The 20,586-nt window shown below is 58.8% G+C and overlaps 6 protein-coding genes across 6 annotated transcripts in view; all 6 read right to left on the bottom strand.

Moving 5' to 3' along the window:
- Positions 1–734: 734 nt before the first annotated feature.
- Positions 735–1,397, bottom strand: LMXM_32_1540 (putative elongation factor 1-gamma; the record flags this gene model as incomplete). Its single annotated transcript, XM_003878358.1, has 1 exon — positions 735–1,397. One exon carries the CDS (start codon positions 1,395–1,397, stop codon positions 735–737), a length of 663 nt encoding a protein of 220 aa, XP_003878407.1.
- Positions 1,398–2,216: 819 nt separating this feature from the next.
- On the bottom strand, positions 2,217–2,762 carry LMXM_32_1530 (conserved hypothetical protein; the record flags this gene model as incomplete). Its single annotated transcript, XM_003878357.1, has 1 exon — positions 2,217–2,762. The coding sequence occupies one exon, from the start codon at positions 2,760–2,762 to the stop codon at positions 2,217–2,219; it is 546 nt and encodes a 181-aa protein (XP_003878406.1).
- Positions 2,763–5,310: 2,548 nt separating this feature from the next.
- LMXM_32_1520 (conserved hypothetical protein) lies at positions 5,311–5,934 on the bottom strand (the record flags this gene model as incomplete). The annotated part of the gene is made up of 1 exon (XM_003878356.1): positions 5,311–5,934. The coding sequence occupies one exon, from the start codon at positions 5,932–5,934 to the stop codon at positions 5,311–5,313; it is 624 nt and encodes a 207-aa protein (XP_003878405.1).
- A 1,360-nt stretch (positions 5,935–7,294) lies between these two features.
- LMXM_32_1510 (conserved hypothetical protein) lies at positions 7,295–9,187 on the bottom strand (the record flags this gene model as incomplete). Its single annotated transcript, XM_003878355.1, has 1 exon — positions 7,295–9,187. The coding sequence occupies one exon, from the start codon at positions 9,185–9,187 to the stop codon at positions 7,295–7,297; it is 1,893 nt and encodes a 630-aa protein (XP_003878404.1).
- A 1,476-nt stretch (positions 9,188–10,663) lies between these two features.
- LMXM_32_1500 (conserved hypothetical protein) lies at positions 10,664–13,219 on the bottom strand (the record flags this gene model as incomplete). Its single annotated transcript, XM_003878354.1, has 1 exon — positions 10,664–13,219. The coding sequence occupies one exon, from the start codon at positions 13,217–13,219 to the stop codon at positions 10,664–10,666; it is 2,556 nt and encodes an 851-aa protein (XP_003878403.1).
- A 2,251-nt stretch (positions 13,220–15,470) lies between these two features.
- Positions 15,471–20,586, bottom strand: part of LMXM_32_1490 (conserved hypothetical protein) — a gene marked incomplete at both ends in the record, with an annotated part of 10,314 nt that continues 5,198 nt past the window's right edge. Inside the window, one exon of the mRNA XM_003878353.1 lies at positions 15,471–20,584. Within this exon, the coding sequence (XP_003878402.1) occupies positions 15,471–20,584 (5,114 nt within the window). The remainder of the gene's footprint in view (positions 20,585–20,586) is intronic.

Below are 20,586 nucleotides of genomic sequence, written 5' to 3'. Positions count from 1 at the left end.
TATCCATATATATATGCCGAGCACAGTGCGACAGAGAAGCCAAAGAGTAAAAAGCCACTCGAGTGAACACTACTGTAACACGAAGAGGTCATGCGATGAAGATCACATGCTCACAGAGAGAGGCAGGCAGACCGATATACACACAGACACTTGCTCATAAAGGGAGGATCATGTACGTCTTCCATTCCGGTGCCATCGACGGCACGCAATCTTCATCGACAGTGATCATCCACTGCCACCGCGAGCAATTTCGCGACGCGCACACACCGAGAAAGACAGAGCTGAGAATGTACGAAAGAAAACGAGCTGAGAAGAACAATGCAGACGACGACAGAACAGAAGCAAAAAGAAACTAAAGCGGGCCCGCGCACCCACACAGAAGAGTCGAAAGCAACAATGCACCGCCCTCCATCCCCCCTCGCCCTCATCCTCTTCCCTCAGGCAAAACGCGACCATCAGAGGTAGACGCGGAGCAGGTAGAGGGAAGTGGTGTGGGGGGAGGGGAGGAAGAGGACTTCTACAAATGCAGGTGTTGATAGAAAAATCATTGCCCACACAAAAGCACAAATGTACGCGGAGAGAGAGAGACAGGTGCGCGGTAGCAGGAGGACGAGAGAAAGGAAAGGTGGTCACGCGGCATTCTCAGCCCACACCTGTTTTCGCTTCTCGGCACCGTTTCTGAGTCTTGCACACTGGTGGCAGTAGGCGGAGAAAAAGAAGCCGACACGCCGCCTCTAGCTGCGCAGAGGGCCGAGTGCTGCGCACTCCTTGCGCATCATGGCGTGAATCTTGGGGTGACGCATCACCGTGTTATAGTGGCGGTACACGGCGCGGTACTCCTTGGAGAGGGTCTGGCCGTGCTTGCGGTTGCAGCGATACACCCAATGAATGGAGAAGGCGACGGCCACATCGGCAATGGACAGGCGCTCACCGACGAGAAAGGTGCGCACACTCAGCACCTCCTCCAGTGCAGAAAGCACAGCCTTCACCTTATCAATGGCGTCTGCCGGTACGTCGCTGGTGGCATTCTCGTACGCCATACGAATGTACGGCATGTTCGCCGCGTCGATCTCCGTGCTAGAAAAGTCGATCCACATGTCCACCTGACTCGCCTCGAACGGCGTGCGACCGTAGGGGTGCACCGAGCCTTCATCCTTCATGCGCGCCACGTAGCGCAGGATCGCATTGGCACCGAACACGGAGATACCAGAGCCGTCCCCGATCTCCAGCACCGGATACTCGCCACACGGGTCGCAGAAGTTGAGGAAGTCAGCGTCGGTGCTGGCCTTGTTCTCGTCACACGACTCCGCGGTAATCTCCACGCCTGCGTACGCCGCCGCCGCGAGAATCTTCTGCGCTGGCGCGTTATTGGCGTTCTTTTTGTAGAGCAGATGCATCGTGAAGACGAGACCCACCCACACACACACACAAGCAGATGCGCGCAGATGTGACGGAAGGAAAGGCGAGCGAGACGGGGCAAGCAAACGAAGTAACGGGGAAGAATAGCCGTCGTTCTCGATGATGATATTGTGCTGACGTTAGCGGTAGATAGAATGAGGGGCAGCGAGAAGGGAGTGTGGATGAATGGGATGGTTGTCCCGCCGCTGTGAATGTGAGAGGAGCCCGTGAGGTCGAGCAAGGCTGAAAGGGATGCTGCCGGTTGTTGCAAAGAGACACGACTAGTGCGATTCTCGCACACGTGCTCCTTCCTCTTTCCTTGCCTCTACTGACGTGTGGAGGCAGCAGGTTTCAACTGAGAGACAAGAGCTCACCTGGGGCGTAGCAGAAAATCAGCCGAGGAAGCACACAAGTTTGAAGCATACGCACACATGCACGCATGCATGTGTGTGGGTATGTGTCGAAAAAGAAAGGGGAAAGTGGGGAGAGAGGGGTGTGGGTGGGTGGGTGGGAGAGTGCTCGCAATGCCTCCAGCTCCAAGTCATTTGTTCGAATTCCTGCCGTGGAGCGCTATTCACATGGACACAATATACGGCGGCCAAAAAATGCACATACACTCACAGACTCAGAGGTCTTTCATGGGGTCTCTCTGTCCCTCTATTTGTGTGCATGGGTCCTTTCCATTGTGCACCAGGACGCACCCGCAGCGCCATCCTAGCCTCTCCTATTTCCCTGTTCTCTTCCGTGGATCGCCGAGGCTACTTCATTGAAGACGGCGGTGATGCTGGCCTACCTAGGAGTGTGGTAGCCCGTCACAGCTACACAAAGTCGAAGGCGGAGTCTTGAATGGGAGGACGGCGCATCGACGCGTGGCCGACCGACACGCCAAACGATGTCAGCAACAGCCAGAAGATGACAGAGCTGCCGCTGGTGACGTAGAAGCCGACAACACCGAATAAAATGAGCATCAGGTACAGCTGCGATATAGTAAAGGCGCGGTTCGCGATGTACACCATCTGCTCTTCTTCCGAGGCGCCTTGAGCGGCGAGGGCGGCCACCATAGCAGAGCGACTTCGGATGAACAGGTACCATGTCACCATCATCACGGTATACACTGCAAATGGCAGGTTGATGAGAAGGATGTAGGAGGAGCACAGCAGCGACACCACCAAGTAGTTGGCGTAAAAGTAAGGGAGATTGCGGTTCAGACGGTTCACGGTGTCCGTCACCCCAGAGGGCGAGTGGAAGAACGTTGTGTCGAAGAACTCTGACCACGGGCGGAGGGCCATAAAGTTGCGCATCACGTGCTGGCGACTCACGTGGTACAGCTGCTGCACCTTGGCGGCGATGGGAATGTCAGACATGACGATGGAGACATAGCTGGGCAGCGGCTCATCACTCCCGGGGTACGCAGGAGGAGTGCTGTGAGCTGTGGCTGTGTCAGTCGAGACGTCCGCTCGGGGACTGGAAGCTGAGCCTTCCACAAAAGACATCTTTCTGATCATGTCTGCCTTCGCGGCTTTGAAGTCAGTCATCCTCCGGGGTAAAAAGTTGTGCTTTGCTAACAAAAAAAAAGTATGCTGCGGAAGGGTGGTGTGGTGGTGTGGTGGGGGGGGGCTAGGAGGCAGGCGCAGAAGCCAAAGGGCGTACACGTATGTACGTGAGAGGGAGAGGTAGAGGGGCTAGTTACTCCCTGTAAACCGAGGCGCAAGAGACGAGAGAGAGAGGGCTATGACTAGCAACAAAAAGACACACAGAGGGAGAGAGAGAAATGGAAGAAGGGAAGGCGGTGGGGGGGGGCGGGGGCGGGGTAACTGGAGCCCACTGAGCGAGTCCGCACATTCGTCTCCAGGGCCCCGACTTCTGGGGGACGGTGCGTATGCGACCGGACCGCTTACACGCTGAGGGTCATCCCGGCAGGAATAGCGCACGTTTCTCACACAAGAGCATTGATACGCGTATATCCCTCTTCTTGTGTGTGCTGGCGAGAGTGCGGAGCCCCCCACTCTTTCAGCTTCCTCTCTCACCGAGTGGAGGCGTCAGGGGGTGGGTGGGGGCGCTACTCTGGAGGCATGGATAGTGAAACCAACGAGGGAGAAGAGTGCCATACGGTTATTGGGGGCCTTTCGAAAAGAAAAAATATGCCTACGAGAAGCAGTGCTGACAAGCAGAACAAACATATCGCTTCCACTGGACAAAGAACCGGAAAACTCGGCCGTGGCCCCGATTTCATCGCACCGTTGTATCACGAGGAATGCGTACAAAGTTAAACAGAGCAACGTGTCTTCCCTTTTCAACGTACCCGTTCTGATACAGAACGCGAATCAAACTCCACTTTAACCCCTCGGACCTGTCACGAGCCCCAATCGCGTGGCGCGAGGCAGCCGTAGACACACCCATTAAAGGAACGCACCGACTCAGCCACCTCAGCACGGACTCGGTCTCAAATTCTATCCACACCTGTCACCGCGAAGGCTGCCTCACAGCCGCTCACCCATCATCCTGGTTGCCACGTGGCACGTCCCCTTCGGGGTGGTGCAGGCTTCTCACTGGCAGGCCGTGTGAGGGGCAGGTGGGATGCGTTCGAGTCGCGCTGACACTCTGCATATCATATCAATGATAGAAACGCGTTCACTACCGCAGGTAGGTCCGACGCAGCGCCGCCCAGGACCTGACCGCCAGTATCCGCAGCGATGCATCGCTCTGACTTCCCCACGTCGTAGGGACTTGACACTGGTACCACCAGAAGTGGTGCGGCATCGGCAGGGGATGGGGATGGGGGGCGGCTGCTTGGCTTCTCCCTACACAGGAGATACTGTGGCTTACGATACCACGCGCTGAGGCGCTCCCCCGCCATCCGAGTTTGTTGATGGATAAACAGGGAGGGGGGGGGTGCGGAAGGGGTGAACCCCTCTGCGCGACACATGACAAAATGCAACCTCGACCTAAGAAAAGGGAGTACGGAAGGGGAGATGGGAATGGAGGCGATGACTGGTATACAGTATACTCATGCACCTACGGCAGTTGTTGCTTGTGTGTGTCTACCCAAGATTGTGACGCGCACACAGCTGAGCGTAATAGGACTGCAGGGCTGGACCTTGGCTGCCGTCTCCCTTCCCATCCTCATCTACGATGGGCTCGCGCACCCACACACATACACAGGACACAGTAAAATATACGGCCACGCCATTACCTAAGAGGACGGAGAGAGGGGCTAAAAGCCGAGCTTGACAACCGCCGCGAGGAGGGGGGGGGGAGGGGGAGGGGCAAGGTACTGAACAAAAAAAGAACAGCGTCGAGGAAGAATGCACGCAGGAGCCCACCTATCCTCGTGCACAGTCGCCATGACCTTCCTAGAGCACTTCCAGGGCACAAAAGCGTACGGTCGAAGGGAAGAGGAGAGTGAGCGGCATGCGCCGATGGAGCCGCATCGCAGCCGTCCACCTCCAACCAGACAGCTCCTTCTCTGCATTTCCGCCATTTATTCATTCATGCACCCACCGCCTTCTCACCTCCCTCCCTCCTTCACACTACGGCAGGCGCACACGACAGTGATGTGTCGGTCGGTGCGCCACACGTATACGTACAAAACGCACACGCTGTGGGGAGGAGACAGGGCTGTACAGGGAAAGACAGAGACGAAGCACTCAAACGGATGCCATCCACACCATAGAGCGAGCGCAAAAGCACGAGTGCTAATACAGAACAACAACAACAAAACACCGTCAGGACCGGCAATCCATGGCGCGCACGCCTGCAGAAAGAGAAAGGAAACGCTGCGGGGTGGGGTGCCTCATCCTTTTCAACAGAGCACAACGCCACTGTAGCGTGTGAAGCCGGTAAGTAGCCTTTTTCCTTCGCTGTCTTCATCCACTGCTGTTGTTGCCCGGAGAAACACTTCAACCGTGAGCGTCAATCCTTTGCCTCGTGCTTCGCCATAGCCTGTGCCACCCGCTTTCGTTCCCGCTCCACGGCGCGCCGGCTTTCTGCCGCCTCGTCGGCACACAGGTCGCCTTCCAGGTAGGCGAGCACCAGAATAACCAGACAAATCGCGTACTGCACCATCTTTGGCCGGCACTTCTCGAGGTCCTCGTCGTCGAAGTACGTGGGCTTTCGCAGCAGTGCATGGGGAACAATGATGCAGACGTTCAGCAGGAGCACCCACATCAGCGTGCGCAATCCGTCGAAGAACATCAAGAGCATCACCATGGCGAACACGAGCAGGTGGCCCAGCTTGCGGTATCTGATCCGTCGACCCAACATCACGATGCTATCGCCGTACTCGTGCGTTTTCTTTTTGTGCATTCGGATGGAGTGGATTATCACAATGGCTAGAAAGGTTACAACGAAGAAGGGCGTGTTGTACACGAAAAGAAGTGGCATCGTGACTACGTAGAAGATTTCAATGTAGTTTGACGAGTAGTATGGGATGTTCAGGTTCAGCCGCCACGCAATCTCCTTCGCCTTGCGCGGCAGTTCCATCTTGTGAATGTCAGCGAAGTCCGTCATCCATGGCAGACGGTCATCCTTGATCATCTTGTAGAAGTGGCGCAGACGCCGCGCCTTGTACCCGATTTCGTTGCCAATGGAGAATGATTTCACGTTGGAGCTACTGAAGTACGACACGGGGATGCTGGCGAGTGAGCATGTTATCCGCTTCGCGCCAAGTCGATTGTCGTCGCTGCCGCCTTGCTTCTCCGATTGGATGGCCTGAAAAGGAGATCGGGGAGAGCGCAGAGCGGTTTTGTTTCCATGTGCACCGGGCCGCTGAAGGCTATGCTGGAACACGGATAGTGCCGTGTTACCGGGGCGTTCCGAGTGATCGCTGTCCTCGCTTTCGCCTTCGCTGTAGAGGTCGCTGCCGCTGTCGCTACTGATGCTGCCGCCGTGTCCACCTCGGCGTTGCCCGGACGTGGCCGCAGAGATGTCCGACGTATTTGACTGCCGCATATTCTCGTACTCAAGGCGTTCAGAGGAGAAGGACGGTGTCTCCTCGATGTTCATAGACCCTGGCGGATCAAAGTTCGCGCTGGTCGCGCCTTGGAGCCTACCGTCTGGCATAGGCGGGTCTGATGCGTTGGACGATGGCATTGTGCAGGGGGCGGGATTGATATTCGTACTTCCTCTTTTCGCATTTCGCAGACGGCTCCCTTGTGTTGACCACGTATGCGCTGGTATGTGTCCGTGTAGATGCCGAACCTCTGTTGTTCTTGACGCGGACCCGTAGATGCAACCAAGCTGCGAGAAACTACACCTCGAATGAAACTCGCGCGTGCGCGTGCACTTTGCCTGCAGCTTACCGCCTTTCACGAGGCGGAACAGAGAGCCAAAGGTTGTCAAGCACAGAAGCAGCAAAAAAGAAACGCTATGGGATCACGCGTGCTGAGGAATCGACCGGGGGGCGAAGAGAGGCGCGCATCGAGGAAGGCAGCGCGAGCGTGGGTATTTAGGAGATGATGAAGCGGAGAACAACGACAAAGAGAGCCGATAACGACGCGGCAGATGCCTGCATCGCATAGATGTTTCATCACAACCGCCATACGCAGCGGAGCGAGTAGGGTGTATGTGTGGGAAGTGTGTGTGTGTGTGCTTACTACGGCAGTTGAAAAGGTGGCTGTCACACAGCGAGGCATACGCGTTCATCAGCTTTCATAGCGACCTCTTTTCTCTGTGTCAATGCGTACATTGCATACCTCTGCGGCGTCACTGCGTGCGTCATCGCCCTACCGCCACCACGACGAACGCGGCAGCCTTCGTTGCGGACGCACTCCGCGGTCAAGAGCTTCGTTGAACGGCAGAAAGGGAAAAAGGTCAAATGCAAATGCGCGCACTCAAGGCGACAAAGGCGGGTGGGGGGGGGCGGGAATACGCCGCTGCTCCACCTTGCGTTCCATCTTCATGGCTTCAAATCCTGTACCTGCTGCTTCAGGCAGACAAGCACAGACGATGGTATCCACTCCTCCGCGTGCTCTTGCGTCAGGACAGCGCATGCGCTCTTCATGGCACTAGCGCGCTCCCTACCTGGGCCCGGATAGGGGGCCTCACGGTGGGTGCGCCAGCGATGCCGGTCGTTGTGTCTGCCATTGTGCACCTGCCCAGCGAGATCGGGGGGAGACTGCTTGGATCTCAGCATGCCGGGGTGTGCCAGACAGAACGCGTTGAAAAGCTGCACAGCAGCTTCCCACTGCCCAGCCTGCCGAAGCAGGCGCAGCTGAAAAAGTAGGACGAGAGCAGGATCGTGCGCTGGCGCCGCTGCGTCACGAAAGACACCCAGAGCGCTTCGCCAGTCTCCAGTCCAGCGAGCGGCGAACCTGGCACGCGTGCCTTTCGCCGCGGAGGAGGAGGGCGCCTGCTGGGCCTCTGCGATGGCCCCGCCGTCCCTCGCGGTAGTGTTGCGCAAGACACACGAGGCCACGTAGCTGCTGAGCTTCGCGTGCTGCAGAAGCGGATAGCGCAGGACGGGCTCCTCTTTCCGTAGAAGCTCCCACCAGAGCATCACCGACGAGTAAGTGCCGGCGTCACGCAGCGTCATAATCAACGGTACAGCTGCCGACGGTGTCATCGCAGCGCGCGCTTCTGTGTCGAGGAGAAGTTCAGCCGCCAGGTCACTGCGTTGCAACCGGTGACACGCCTCCGCCACAACCTTTATTACGACACTGTCCAAACGCAGCACCCTCGCCGTGGCACGTGACGGTGGTGTGCGGGTCAGCGCTGGTGAAGCCCTTTGCGCGCTGTCACCACTCCTTTGTAGCAATACGAGCGTGCGCACCAGTTGAGCTACTTCGCCTCGTCGGTGATGGTGGAGGAGGTGCCGCAGAAGGGCGGTGAAGAGTTGTCCGGAAATGCGCTCCGCTGGAATTCGCCGTAGAAGGTTGAGTGAGGTGGCCCAGGCATCCGTGGCTCGATTGTTGCCGGCCAGTAGGTTTGTAAGGTCATCCTCTGCGCGCTGCGCATCTGAGGCGACCCGCGCGTACAATGAATCGGCGTGCGGGTCGGAGACCGTTTCATTTTCGGGCTCGCTCGAAGGTCCGTGTGATGGGACCAGGTGTACATCTGAGATAGCGCGCAGAGCCGCGTCAGATAGCTCCGTCAGCTGCTGTATGGCGGTTTCTGTTTGCTCTAATGTGACTACCCCTGTGCAGGAACGGCGCCGGGGAAGCTCAGCGCGGCACCATCGCAAGAGGTCCTCGACACATGTCGTTCCAGCATCCAACTCCACAGAGGATGCGGCTACGGGGGTAACGCGCCGCTTCGCCAAGTTTCGACCTGCCGGCTCTTCACACGGCGTCTTGCTCCGTCCGCAGAGGGCTGGCGCGCTGTCAAACATGCAGAACGCCTCTTTGGCTAGCGCCAAAGCGCACTCAAAGGACATATCTTCCGTACCTCCCTTCACATCACGCGCAGATGCAGTCGGTCTTGTGACTGCTGCAGCGTTGTCTACAACTGCTGCTGAGCTGCCGCTGCAGCAGGCCGTCAGGACATGCTGGTATGCCCGGACGCGCGCTGCCAGATACGCAGACGAATACGGGTTGCGCCCCTGCGCGGCAAACGGCAATGGGGCATTGCGCAGCACCGCGAGCGCGGCCATCCACTCCCCCTTCTTGGAGAGGGTGCTAGAGAGACGAAAGAGGTTCGAGGCCGCCTCCGCCCCAAACGACGAGCCGGCACTGGTGCTGCTGCTGGTGCTGTTGCTCTGACTGGCTCGAGGGAGTTTCAGTGCACTGAGGGCTGCCTGCCACTCACCCTTCGCTACGCTTGCCTCGATAAAGAGAGTGACCACATCGCGCATGACGCGGGTGGCGAGAAGCTTGAACAGACTTCACAGTGGAGAGAGGTGAGGGCGAGGGTACGGACTGCTCGAGGCAGCGACTGGAAGTGATCGGTACTCCTGAATGAATACGGTGTTGGCGCACTTGTGCGTGTGTGTGTGCGTGCTCGTGTGCCATGAAAGCCTGATCGAAAGGAGAGAGGCAAGCAAGACAGAGAGGGTCGGGGATGCAACAGCAAGAGCGCATATCTGTCAAAGAGGCGATGGCGCCTGACAAGGAGCCATAGCGGTGTGTGTGTGTGTGTGTGGGTGACAAATACGCCACATTTGTGTGTGCCGAGAGGGCTACCGTGTGCTCCAGGGTGGGTATGTGGGTGTGCGGTAGTTCGCCCGACGACACGTATCCGCCCCTTTCTTTTTCCTCAAAGGGCACACGAACACAACGAGAGAATCACTGGGGACGCGTCGCTGTAGATTATTAAGAGGCGCAAGGATGAAATACCGTTGCAACCGTTTTCTCTTCCCACCGGAAAATGCCCGCGGTTATGGAGGGGGGGGGGGGACGGCGGCAGCGCGCCAAGGCGCTGGCCACTTTATGCGTGGAGATCGTACTTCCAGGAGAGGGGTCAATATACTGCCTCCACACACACACGCTCCAGCGCAAACGGTGCAGGCCCCTGAGGTACCCTTGCTGATGTGCATGCGTCGGTTCCGAAGGGGAAAAAAGAGGGGCAGGGGCGTTTTCATGCGCAGCACACATTGACCCACGTCTTTGCTGCAGAGATTGGTACACTCTTGCACACTTGGCATGCATCTACCTTTTGCTTGGTCTCCCCGGCGGGTTGTTCGCTCTCGTTCTCGCTAGCTCTCTCTCGAAGAAATCAACAGCGAAGACGCAGGAGCACACAGCACAACATCTGAAGCTGAGAGTAAAGACACTTCATGCTACTGTTCCAGGCATACCCACCCACGACATGTGCGCCATAAAAAATCAAATTCTCTCAGGGAGGAGGAAAACACGTAACGAAAAAGTAACAGAGGTGCCTCGTGCGAGCAGACAAGCGGCGGCGCAAACACACGCAGAGCGACAGAGCATCGGAAAGACGAAACAACAGCCAAACCGAAAACGGTCGTCGATCCTGGACCAGAGAGCATGTACACAGATCTGCCTACGCACACCTTGCAGACTCTACCCCGGCACTAATGATGTACACGAGGGTGGAGAAGCATCTGCGCCCACAAAGACACACAAGAGCAAGAAGGGGGACAAAATGTCTTATAAAGACTCAGGCCCACCCCCACCCACTCAACCAGGGTCCATGTGCAGCGTCCTCTACCATGCATGCAGCGCTTCGTACCCTCACAGACGCACCCATGCAACCATCTAAGCACCGCGAGCACACCCTTTAGGCAAGCAAACAAAAGAAGCAGGCTCCGCGTCGTCGCCGTTCATGCCGTTTGCACCGCTGCCGCAAATGCACTGGGGTGCTGACACGGTTACTCGTGCGAGACCTCGATGACATCGCCGCTCATAAGGTGATAGTGGCCGAGCGTGTGGCGGTCCTGCAGCTTCGTCACCATGCCATTGCTGTGCTTCACTGTGAGGGTACATCGGGAGAGTGGGATGAGCGTCCTGCGCTGCACTGCGGCGCGCACTTTCAGCACCTTCTCCTTCACTGGCAGCCGCTCCTGCCAGTCCTTCGTGCTGTGCAGTCGATCTTTGACATGAAAACGCACTTGAACGGACTCCTCAGCCTCATAGATCCAGACCTCTTGCGCGGCGTTGCTGCCAAAGGTTGACGTAAACGGAGCTGAACGGCTGCACAGTGCCGACGGGAGGCCAAGCGTCGTACTGCCCACTAGTGTTGCTGGATCGAGCGACTTCTGCGCTGCTGCACAAGACACGCCAGCCCCCTCTGCACCGCCACTGACCACTCTCCACTCCTGGCGCTCAGCCTTGATGCCAGTGCGCCCCTCAACCATAGCCATGATGTCACTAACACGGTCTGCCGCGTGGGCAGTCACGCTGAACGCCTTCTGGGGCGCCTGCGCGACACGCACCACAAAGGTCCGCCACGTAGTTGACGACACAGGGTCGGAGAGTGCGGCCGCGAGGGCCACGGCAGAGCTTTGCGTGGCGGTTGCCGCTGCCGCCGTCACTGGCGCACCAGTCGTTGCCCGGAGTGGCTGAGGAAGGGTTGCGACGTCCAATACGGCCGCACCCGATCCTGGCGCGTGAAGAAGGTCAGCATGCTGACGCTGCACGTTCGACACCGATTCGTCCACGGTAAGCGGGACACCGAGTGCCGCCCACAAGGCGTAGTTGTGCAGAAGGTACTTCGCGAAGTCGTGGTAGGAGATGGTGCCTACGTCGGCGAACAGGTCGGTGACTAAGCGCTTCCTCTCTCCTGTCGGCATTTCGATCGTCTTCTCCAGCAGGCAGTAATCCACTATGTACTGCACCTCCTCAGCCGCCACGGCATCCTCGACGTCGCGGCGCAGTGCAACGAAGCAGAAGCGCGCTGCATCCTGCACCGACATCTGTGCCGCGTGAAAGGCGCAGCCCACCATCAGCTCCCGCAGGTCTCCGGCAGTCACCTCTGCAGCATTTTTGCCGCTGAACATCGCTGCCAACTGGGCCACCCCGCCGTCGAGCGAAGTGCGGCCCATGAGAACATCGAAGATGTGGCGCACATGCTCCGCGGTGGGTTGCGCTTCCAGGATGCACTGGCGCTTCAACTGGCGCCGCGCAGCCTCAGCGACGTGCTGCTGCGACTCCCAAGCAATAGGCTGATAGGCGCCGAGCGGCGCTTGTGGCGGCTGTGACTTCCCCCAGAGCTGTGCCACGTGCTGGTACTCTTCTTGATGAACCGGGTCATTGACGCGTGTGCACGCCGCGTCCGGGCAGCGCGGCGCATCGGCGGAGAGCGGCTTGGTGGAGACTCGCATCGTCACGAGCAGCAAACCGAGGTCCACGCCGTTGATGGTGCGGACAGGCGCCGCCCACCGAACGTCGCGGTTGCGGGCCGCAGCGGAGGTCAGCGGCGGGAGCGGCAGCGGCACTGCCACGTCATGTGACTTAGTGGGGTCGACAACGCTCTGGACAGAGCAGTGGAAGACGGCGCGCCGCAGCTCCAGCTCGGCCGACCCGCCCTGCAGCGTCAAACACAGCGGCTGCTGAGGATCGGAGAAGATGAAGCGGTCCTGTCCTCCAAACTCGACGGATGTGGTGTAATGGGCACCGCGCACGTAGGCGGTGGCACGCGCCAGCCACGTTGCCCGGAGCGTCAACCCAACTGGGAACGGTGAAGCACTACCAGAAGGTGCGGAGGAGGTAAGCGGAGGCTCAGTCCCCATCAGCGCCCCACCGTGCGGCACCACTGCCACCTCCCAGCTCATTGTCACAAACCCAAAGTCGTCGAGGTGCCTCGCTTCCAGCAGTGCGTTGTCCTGCAGAAAAAGTGGGTCTGCGGTATCCTGGGCGTTGCGAGGGGACAGCATCACACGCACTGGACTTGCGGCGGGAACAGAGCTGGGACAGTGTGGGCTGAAAGGCGCGTATGCCTCGCCGTAGAAGACTGTGCCGTCAGCGGACTCGATCGTGACAACCACGAAGTCCACAACGCTTTCGCTGCAGCCACGGTCACCCTCCCGTTTCCCACGGCATTGGGCGGAAGCGTTAGCTCTGTCCGAAACCGCCTTTACTGGAATCGACAGTGACGTCAAGGTACTCGTCTCTGCCACGGTAAAGTTGAAGGTCTCGTTGAACTTGGGATGTGCGGTGAAGAAGTGTGGCTTGGACTTGCCCACCTCCTTCGAGTTCAGCACTGTACGGATTCCCTCCTCTGCTGCGGCAACGCCGCGGGTATGAGGATTTGCATTGGATACGGAGAAGGGCGGCGATGCGTGCAGTCTCTTGACCGTGACAACATGGACGCGCGCCACGGGATCGCTGAGCAGCACACCGGCTGTCGAGAGAAACGCCTGGTGTAAAGTGAGACTAACATTGCTGCCGAAGCGCACCGGCAGCGGGGCGGGGTTGTAGGAGGCCATGCCGTACCACAAAGCACAAAAGCAAAGGAAAAAGGAGAGGAGACGACGCAGGCGATGAGGTGAATGTGCTGATTTCCTTTTGTTTTCCTTTGCGAGCACTTTGTCTTCGCTTCTTCCCGTTTGTATGTAGATGTGTGTTCTGCCGTTTATGCGCTTGGTGCATGTGGTGCCTCTCACTCTATGTGTGTGTGTGTGTGTGTGTGCTCTCACAGCGGAGCTTCTGGCCGCCACGTCAAGGAGAAAGCACCGCCACTCAGAATAACGAAAAAACAAAAAAAAAGAGCTCAACGAATGCAAGCCGATCACACACACACACAAAGCACACTTCTATGCTCTCTCGTGCTGTTACGTCTTTTCAGAGACCCGCCTCCCCCCTCACAAACAAAAAAACAATTCCGTGCGCCGCTGAGTTTCTATGATATGTGTGAGCGGCACTGTCGATGCTCGTCAAGGTAGGGTTCACAGAAATATTGCCCGGGTGCGTGTATGTATATGTATATGTGTAAGCTTGTATGTGCGTCAAGCGGGGTTTGTCCGCTGCACCTCCTGGGGAGTGCAGGGGGGGGGGTGAGCAGTAGCAACACACACACGCGAAACAAGAAGAGTGTTAAAGGAAATCAGAGGGCGATACGGGGAGAATAGGGAGGGTCCCACAGCATTCAAGGCAGATGAGACAGTTGGCGGGCCACGCATGAGATGCACGTTGGAGAGAGGGGGCACACCCCAGCATCGCCAACACACCCGTGAGGAGGCGAAGCAAAGGGCTCCATCCCCTACAAGGATCTCTCCCTCACGAAGGCACAGGAGGAGAGAGAGAGCGAGAAGACTCTGCCAAAGGACTGTATGCATCTTCCTCTGCAATTTCTCCCCTGCTCTCCTGCGCGCGTGTAATGTGCAGTGCTCGCATGCCTTCGTCGCAGCCGACTCCGCTTCCTAGCGACTCTGGGTTACCAGCGAATAGGCGTAGCGATGCGGCAGAACACGCGTGCGAAGAGAGGGAGAAGGGGGAAGGGGAAGGGGATGTGGATACGCAGGCCCTTAATTTTGTGTATATATATATTTTTTACGTGGACAATTCACCGTTTGCAATGGGCTCTCACCTGAGAAGCGAAAAATCTGTTTGTCCTCCGACACACATATTGGGAAGATCGAAAGGACGTGCACGTGAGCGCGAGTGAGAAACAAGTGGCATCACTGTGCAGAAAATACATCATGATGAATACTGGCCCACCGAAAAGTGCAGCAGCAGCACCAAACTGCACCAAAACACACACACACACACACACACACACGCACACGCACGCATGTGCGATTGGCGCCGGCGGGCGCGTACTGTCGATATGCGCGCCACGTGCATTCTTGCAACCGGGACAAGGGAAAGAGACAGACAAAACACGAAAAGGGAAGAGAGATCGTGCGCTCGTGCACACGCCTTGCTTACCTTAGTCACAAGCACACCCCCTACACACGCCCACATAGATGCAGAAATAGCAGTAGCACACCCACAAGCTGCTGCACTAACAGGAACAACAAACAACGAGTACAGAAATAATGACAGAAGAAAGAAGAGCAGCTTTCAGTCCCAGCATACGGGACCTGAAAAGGAAGTCATGGAGACAGGACAGCGTTTCAATGTTTTCAGCATTTATTCGCGGCAGCTCACGATCGCTCACGCAGTGGCGGTGGCGGTGAGGGGAGGACAACAACAGCAACAACAAAACACTCCCCCCTCCCCCACGCACACAAAGAAGAAGTTCACAGGGACGTAATCGAGGAAGAGGAAGAGTGAAGATGCGGGGAAGGGGGAGGGGGTGGAGTAGCGCTAGCTAGGGTGCTAACGGCCGTCGCTGTCTCCACACCCGCTCAGTCGCAAGCACACAACCACCAACACATGCACCCTTCCACCCACTCACCACACACCCACACGCACGCACAAACACACATTCGCACACGGGCAAAGGAAAGGTAAAGAGCAAGGTAGAGAACCGAAGAAGCGCAAGAACAAAGAGGAAGGGATGGGAGAAAGGGCGGCACGCCTCTTCTCAGTTCAACAGAGAAATTCCGCCATGCCTACACAGACGAATGCCAATGCGCAGCTATCGTGGGGTTTACGTGCCTACACATGAGCCTGTTTAGGACATGTAAAGCAGCATGGCGGAAAAGAAGAGGTGTATAATTAGGAGTGCCACTCACTGGGCCAAATTACACACACATACACGTACGAATCGGATTGCACGCCATCACTCACTATTCACGGAACACCTACCAGGGTGAACGCGCCCCATGTATTGGAGGACATGCCCAGCCTCCGCGCCTCAGCCATCGTCGTGCGAAGCGCCACCGCGTACGGGTTCTTCAGCATCCACCGCATCACTTTCTTGAGATTGGCCAGGTAAAGTGCGATGAAGGCATGGTGCTCGTCATTTGGCAATAATCCATGAAGAATGTTGAGTCGAAGAACTCGGTGGACGCCCAGCTCCATGCACAACTTGGCCGACGCACCAGCGTCGCTGACCGTAGGGTACTGGCTGCGGTTGGCGGTAAGAATGAGTAGGTCGACGTGAGAGCAGAGAGGAGGCAAAGGGAGAGCCGGCGGCGCCCCTGACGTGTTGGGGGGTATCGCTGTCGCGGTGGCGCCAGGAGAACCACTCGTGGCAAGCGAGGTGGCATTGCTGGGTAGGTTGGTGACGTTGGCAGCCGGCTGTTGAACACGCACCTGCTGCAGATTCTGCGTCAGATCCTGAATTGTCACGACCCCGTCTGCGACTCGAATGGACCCCTGGTCGACCGGGGCAAGGAACATCAATGCCCGCGTGCGCACATCCGTGAAGGCCTGGATGAGTTCCTTGCGCGTGCACCCACGGTGCACCCGCCACGTGCGCAGCAAATCGTCAAAGGTGTCGGGCCTTTCGCTCAGCTGCGGCGCACTACTTGGCGTAGCTGACGTGGGATCAGCTGGCACAGGGTTGCTGCGCACACTCATGTTACCTATAGTCGAAAAGGTAGCAAGGGGATGTCCAGTGGGCAAGGAGTCTGCGAGGGAGTGTGCAGACGAGACAGGAGGTGCGACAGCGTTGTGCACCGACGCCTTGCTGGCGGCGGAGCCCACCGTGGCTGTTAGCGCACTAGTAGCAGAATTTGCGGCCGTGCCAGTGCCGGTCTTCGTCTGCTGCTGCGGCCGTGTGCTCGAAGACGACGTCGCGCACAGCGCGAAGCTCGGCATCGCGAGCTGAGGAGAAGGCGCCGCGGAACCAGCGCCGAGACTACCGTCGTAGGGCAAGAAGATGTACTTCTTGGCCGCCGGGTCCAGGGCCCCGCTCGTGTTGCGCGAGCGCTGTGGCTGATGTGCCATGCCATAGTGCACAAAGTGGGTCAGACATGGCGTCACAATCAACGTGAACTGCTCGCCAAGTGGTGCCTCCTCGTCGCCGTAGTTGGGCGATGGCAAGAAGCCGGCAAAAGGCAGGTGCATGAGGGACACATCCGGCATTATAATGAGTTCCTCGACGTCTTGGTAGTTTACGTGCTCGCGGCGCATGCGATCTGCGATGGGCTGCCAGGCATCCGCGTAGAGGTTGCGCAGGCACGTGGATGTCTCCTCTTCCAAGGCAGCGCGCAACACTTCTGGGGTTGAGTGGGTGAGGGGTGGACTCGCAGCCACGCTCCCCGTTGCGGCGCGCGCCATAGCCGTCCCGAAGGGGTGTGTGGATGACGAGGCGGCACCAGAAGTCTCTGCAGCATTGCCGTGCTCCCCTGTTATCGAAAACTCGGCAGAAGTTGACGCCAGCAGTGCGCTCATCGCGTCTTTGTTGTGGTACTCCTGGAGGGATATCTGCGCACGCAACTTCATGAAGCCGGCGGCGTGCGGAGGACGAACAACCACGTCACACTGGGCCCCGTACGCGGTCGTGTACTCGGCAAAGTAGAAGACGAAGAGGGACTGCGGATGGGCGATCAGGGCAAAGTCAACGGCTTCGGCTGGACTATACGGAATGACAATGTGGCGCACGCTGCGAGGGACGAGAAGCAGCTGAGCTGCCGTCTCAATCATCTCAATGGCGCCTCGAAAGTACGTCGTGCGCACCGTCGAGGGCTTGCGCTCGTGAGCGCCGTCATCGTCCCCGCCGCTGGCGGTTGCTGCTGGTCCACCTTGAAAGGCTGCTCCGCGTGGGGAGCTGCTCATCAAAGGGGAGCTGGTGGTGCTGGGGCCTGAGAGTGTCGCGTGCTCGGATGCGGAGTGGCTGGCGTCGACCGGCAGCTCCAAGACATCGGTGCCTGCTGCGGCTGCTGCCGGGCGGCTGCAGATGGATACATTGGCGAGACTCGTTGGCGGCGGCACGTAGGTGCTGGAGGCGGACTTGCCGACCGTTGAGCCGCTACCGGCCACTGTCGCGGTGTTCACGGTAGGCTTGGCTGCCGCAGTGATGACGGTTGGCGTCGGTGTCGCTGCGCTCGGCTTCGGTGCGGACTTCTTTAGATTCACCAAGTCACCGGCCTCCTCGCCCTCGACGCTTATCGGCAGCTTAGGGTCTTGTTGGTGTTCTGCAACGTGTTCCACATCCATAGAGCGGGGCGCTTCATCTTCCACGTCTTCGCCAGCTTCGTTGTCGCCACCGTCCGACTGCCCTGCGCTGCTGCTGCCTTCGCTGTGATCGTTGCCGCCGCCCAGCGCGGCGTCCAGGTGGGTTAGGGACCCTCGCATCGAGATGTTAACGCTGGATGCCAGCGAGGGCGGCTGCGTTGCCATGCCCGAATCCTTCGGCGCCAGGAATGAAGAGACGAAGGAGGACGCCATAGACGGTGTGTCATCTTCAGTTGCTGCGGCTGCTCCCTCGCCGTCGTCCTCCTCCCCGTGCGCTGCCGCGTAATTGTCACGCTGTTCCTCCTTCTCCGACATGCTGTGGCCCTTCGGCGAGGGCGCATCGGCAAGCGACGGCTCGGGGGGACGTACGCCGAACATGCTCTGATTCGATAGGAGACCACCACCACCACCACCACCAAAGTCGTCGTCGTCATCGTTAAAGCCAAACTTGCAGTTTTCTCCAAGCATCGAGGATGTGCGGCGCAGCTCTTCCTCCCTGGCGAGCATCACCCCAAGGTCGCCGCTGATGTTGCACAGGCCGCTGTCTGCGTAGTGGAAATCACAGCCGCTCGCCTCCGAGTCGCTTGTGAGACCACCACCGGTGTACGTGAGCGCAGGGTCGATCTGCACCGTGGTGTCGTTCAGGTACGCGTAGTGTACCAACCACCGCGCGCTCTCCAGTGCAATGTGGCGGCACTCCTCGTCGAGCGTCTCGGCCAGGGCAAAGGCGTTCAGCGTGGCCTCGTGGTGGCAGCGCGCCTGCATGTTGTGATTCTCTGAGGCATACGCTGCAGAGAGCGCCGAGTTTGCCTTACCGAGCTCCACCCAGTTGGCGAGATTGCGTGCCTTGGTGGCCCAGCTCTGCATCACCTTGATCGCTTCCGCCGACTTGTTAAGGCCCATTCGTGCCTTGGCGCGCATGCTCAGCAGCGCGCCGCTCCACTCCACCGACTTCTCCTGCACCTTTTCACGGCTGTCGAGGGCGGCGATGCAAGCGTCGAACTGACCCAGCTGCAGGTTCGCGTTTGCCAGCGCCTCGAGGGCAAAGCGGCTATCTCTGGCGGCGTCTTCGCCCTCCTCGCCGGTGGCCAGCTTTTCCAGCTCCTCCGCCGTCTTCACCACGTCCATATACATGCCAGCGGCTTCCTGCGCTGCCACGATGTTGCGCATCGTCTCCCGACTGACTTCCTTGTCCTCGTACTCCTTTGCCAGTTCACTCACCTTTGCCCACGCGTCACGTGCCTTGTCGCTCATGTTCGCTGCGGTGTACAGCCGAGCAAGGCTCAGCATAGAGTTGTAGGCCAGCAACTTGTCGTGGCACTCGTTGGCGTATTCCATGACCAGGGTGTGGTAGTGAATCGCCGTGGCAGGCTTTTCGAGGGCACGGTACACGTTCGCCAGTTTACTGAGCACGACGCTCTCGCACGCGCGCGAATCCATGCGCTCCTCATCAGCCACCACTGCCCGAAGATCCCTCGCTGCCGTCGACGCCGTAAGCTCGCGGTTGATGAGGTTGTCGGACATGAGCACGTCCTCCTCATCCCACAGGAAGAACTCCTCATCCAGGGGGACAACTGGGCCCCAGGCTTGCAGAGAGGTACTGACGTCACCGCGGACGTTGTTGCCGAAAGTCTCGTAGGCGTCGTGGGGAGCGGACAGGGACGCGCCGTCGTCCGCGGCGACCGGGCTCGTCGACGACTGTTGCGACGAAAAGTGAGCTTGTGGGGTGCTGTGGCTGACGCGGCGGCGCGACTGTGCGGCCGCGCTGGCGGCTTCGACTTCACTCATGGTGATGACGAGGGCATGCGAGTAGACCTTCAGCGCCTCCTCCCAGTTCTTGATGAGGGAATACGCGTCACCGCTGACGATGAAGATGCCGCGAAGCGCTTTGCGGATGTGCGACTTGGCCTCACGGAGGGAAAAAAGTGCCGTCATGCACTCGCTCGAGCTCTCTGTGTGTACTCGAATCGCCGGCAGCTGTGGCAAATGTGGAGCGGTGGAGATGGGACTGTGGTTGCTGTGTGCGGTCGGCATCGCCGTGTTACTGGAAATGCCTGCATTCACACTGTTTACTAAGGAGAATAAGTCCGCCCCGCTGGGGTTGCCACCAGTGGCACTGAGCTGGATGGAGGTGCTGCGGCGGCTTCGGTCATCGTCATCCATCGCGGCACCACCGGCGCCGCCACCGCTACCGCCACCTCCCGGCGACGGTTCGTCGTGCACGGAAGCGGATTCGACGGCAGTGGTGGAAGCCGTGCCTGCAGTTCCTACCGTTGTCGAACGCCGCGGCCGCAGTGGTGCTTCTTCCGGTGAGTTCCACCCCGGGCTGTGGCGGTCGTCATCGAGCGGCGACGGCGACCCAGTTGAGGAATGGCTGGTCGGCATCTGCAGAGTCGGCACCTCAATCGTGCGAGCCGTACATTTGCCAACCGTCGTGGCAGCAATGGAGGCGGAGGCGGTGGTCTCTGCGCCAGCGCCGTAGCCCTGTCGCCCGTAGCTTTGTCCGTCCTCGCCATCCTCGCTGTTCGGGCCGTGCCCCACAGCACCACGCGGAGAGACAGCACTGGTGAGCCGCAGCACCTCGACGCTCGGGGCTGTTCGTGGCGAGTTCAGCGAGTCGGGCACTTTTTTGTCCTTGACGCTCACGTTCTCCAGTGCGTGGCGGAGCTCGGTGCGGATGGTGCAGATCCAGGCGTCACTCTCCTGGAGTAGCTGATCAACCAGCGTGACGGCGCGGAGGGCCCGGTCACCATCGAATTCCGCCAGGCACCGCGCGTACAGCATG

Source organism: Leishmania mexicana, chromosome 32 (assembly GCF_000234665.1).
Source record: "Leishmania mexicana MHOM/GT/2001/U1103 complete genome, chromosome 32".
Classification (NCBI taxonomy): Eukaryota; Euglenozoa; class Kinetoplastea; order Trypanosomatida; family Trypanosomatidae; genus Leishmania; species Leishmania mexicana.
The sequence above is the reverse complement of the archived record's forward strand: the minus strand, read 5'-3'. Positions and strand labels throughout refer to the sequence as shown.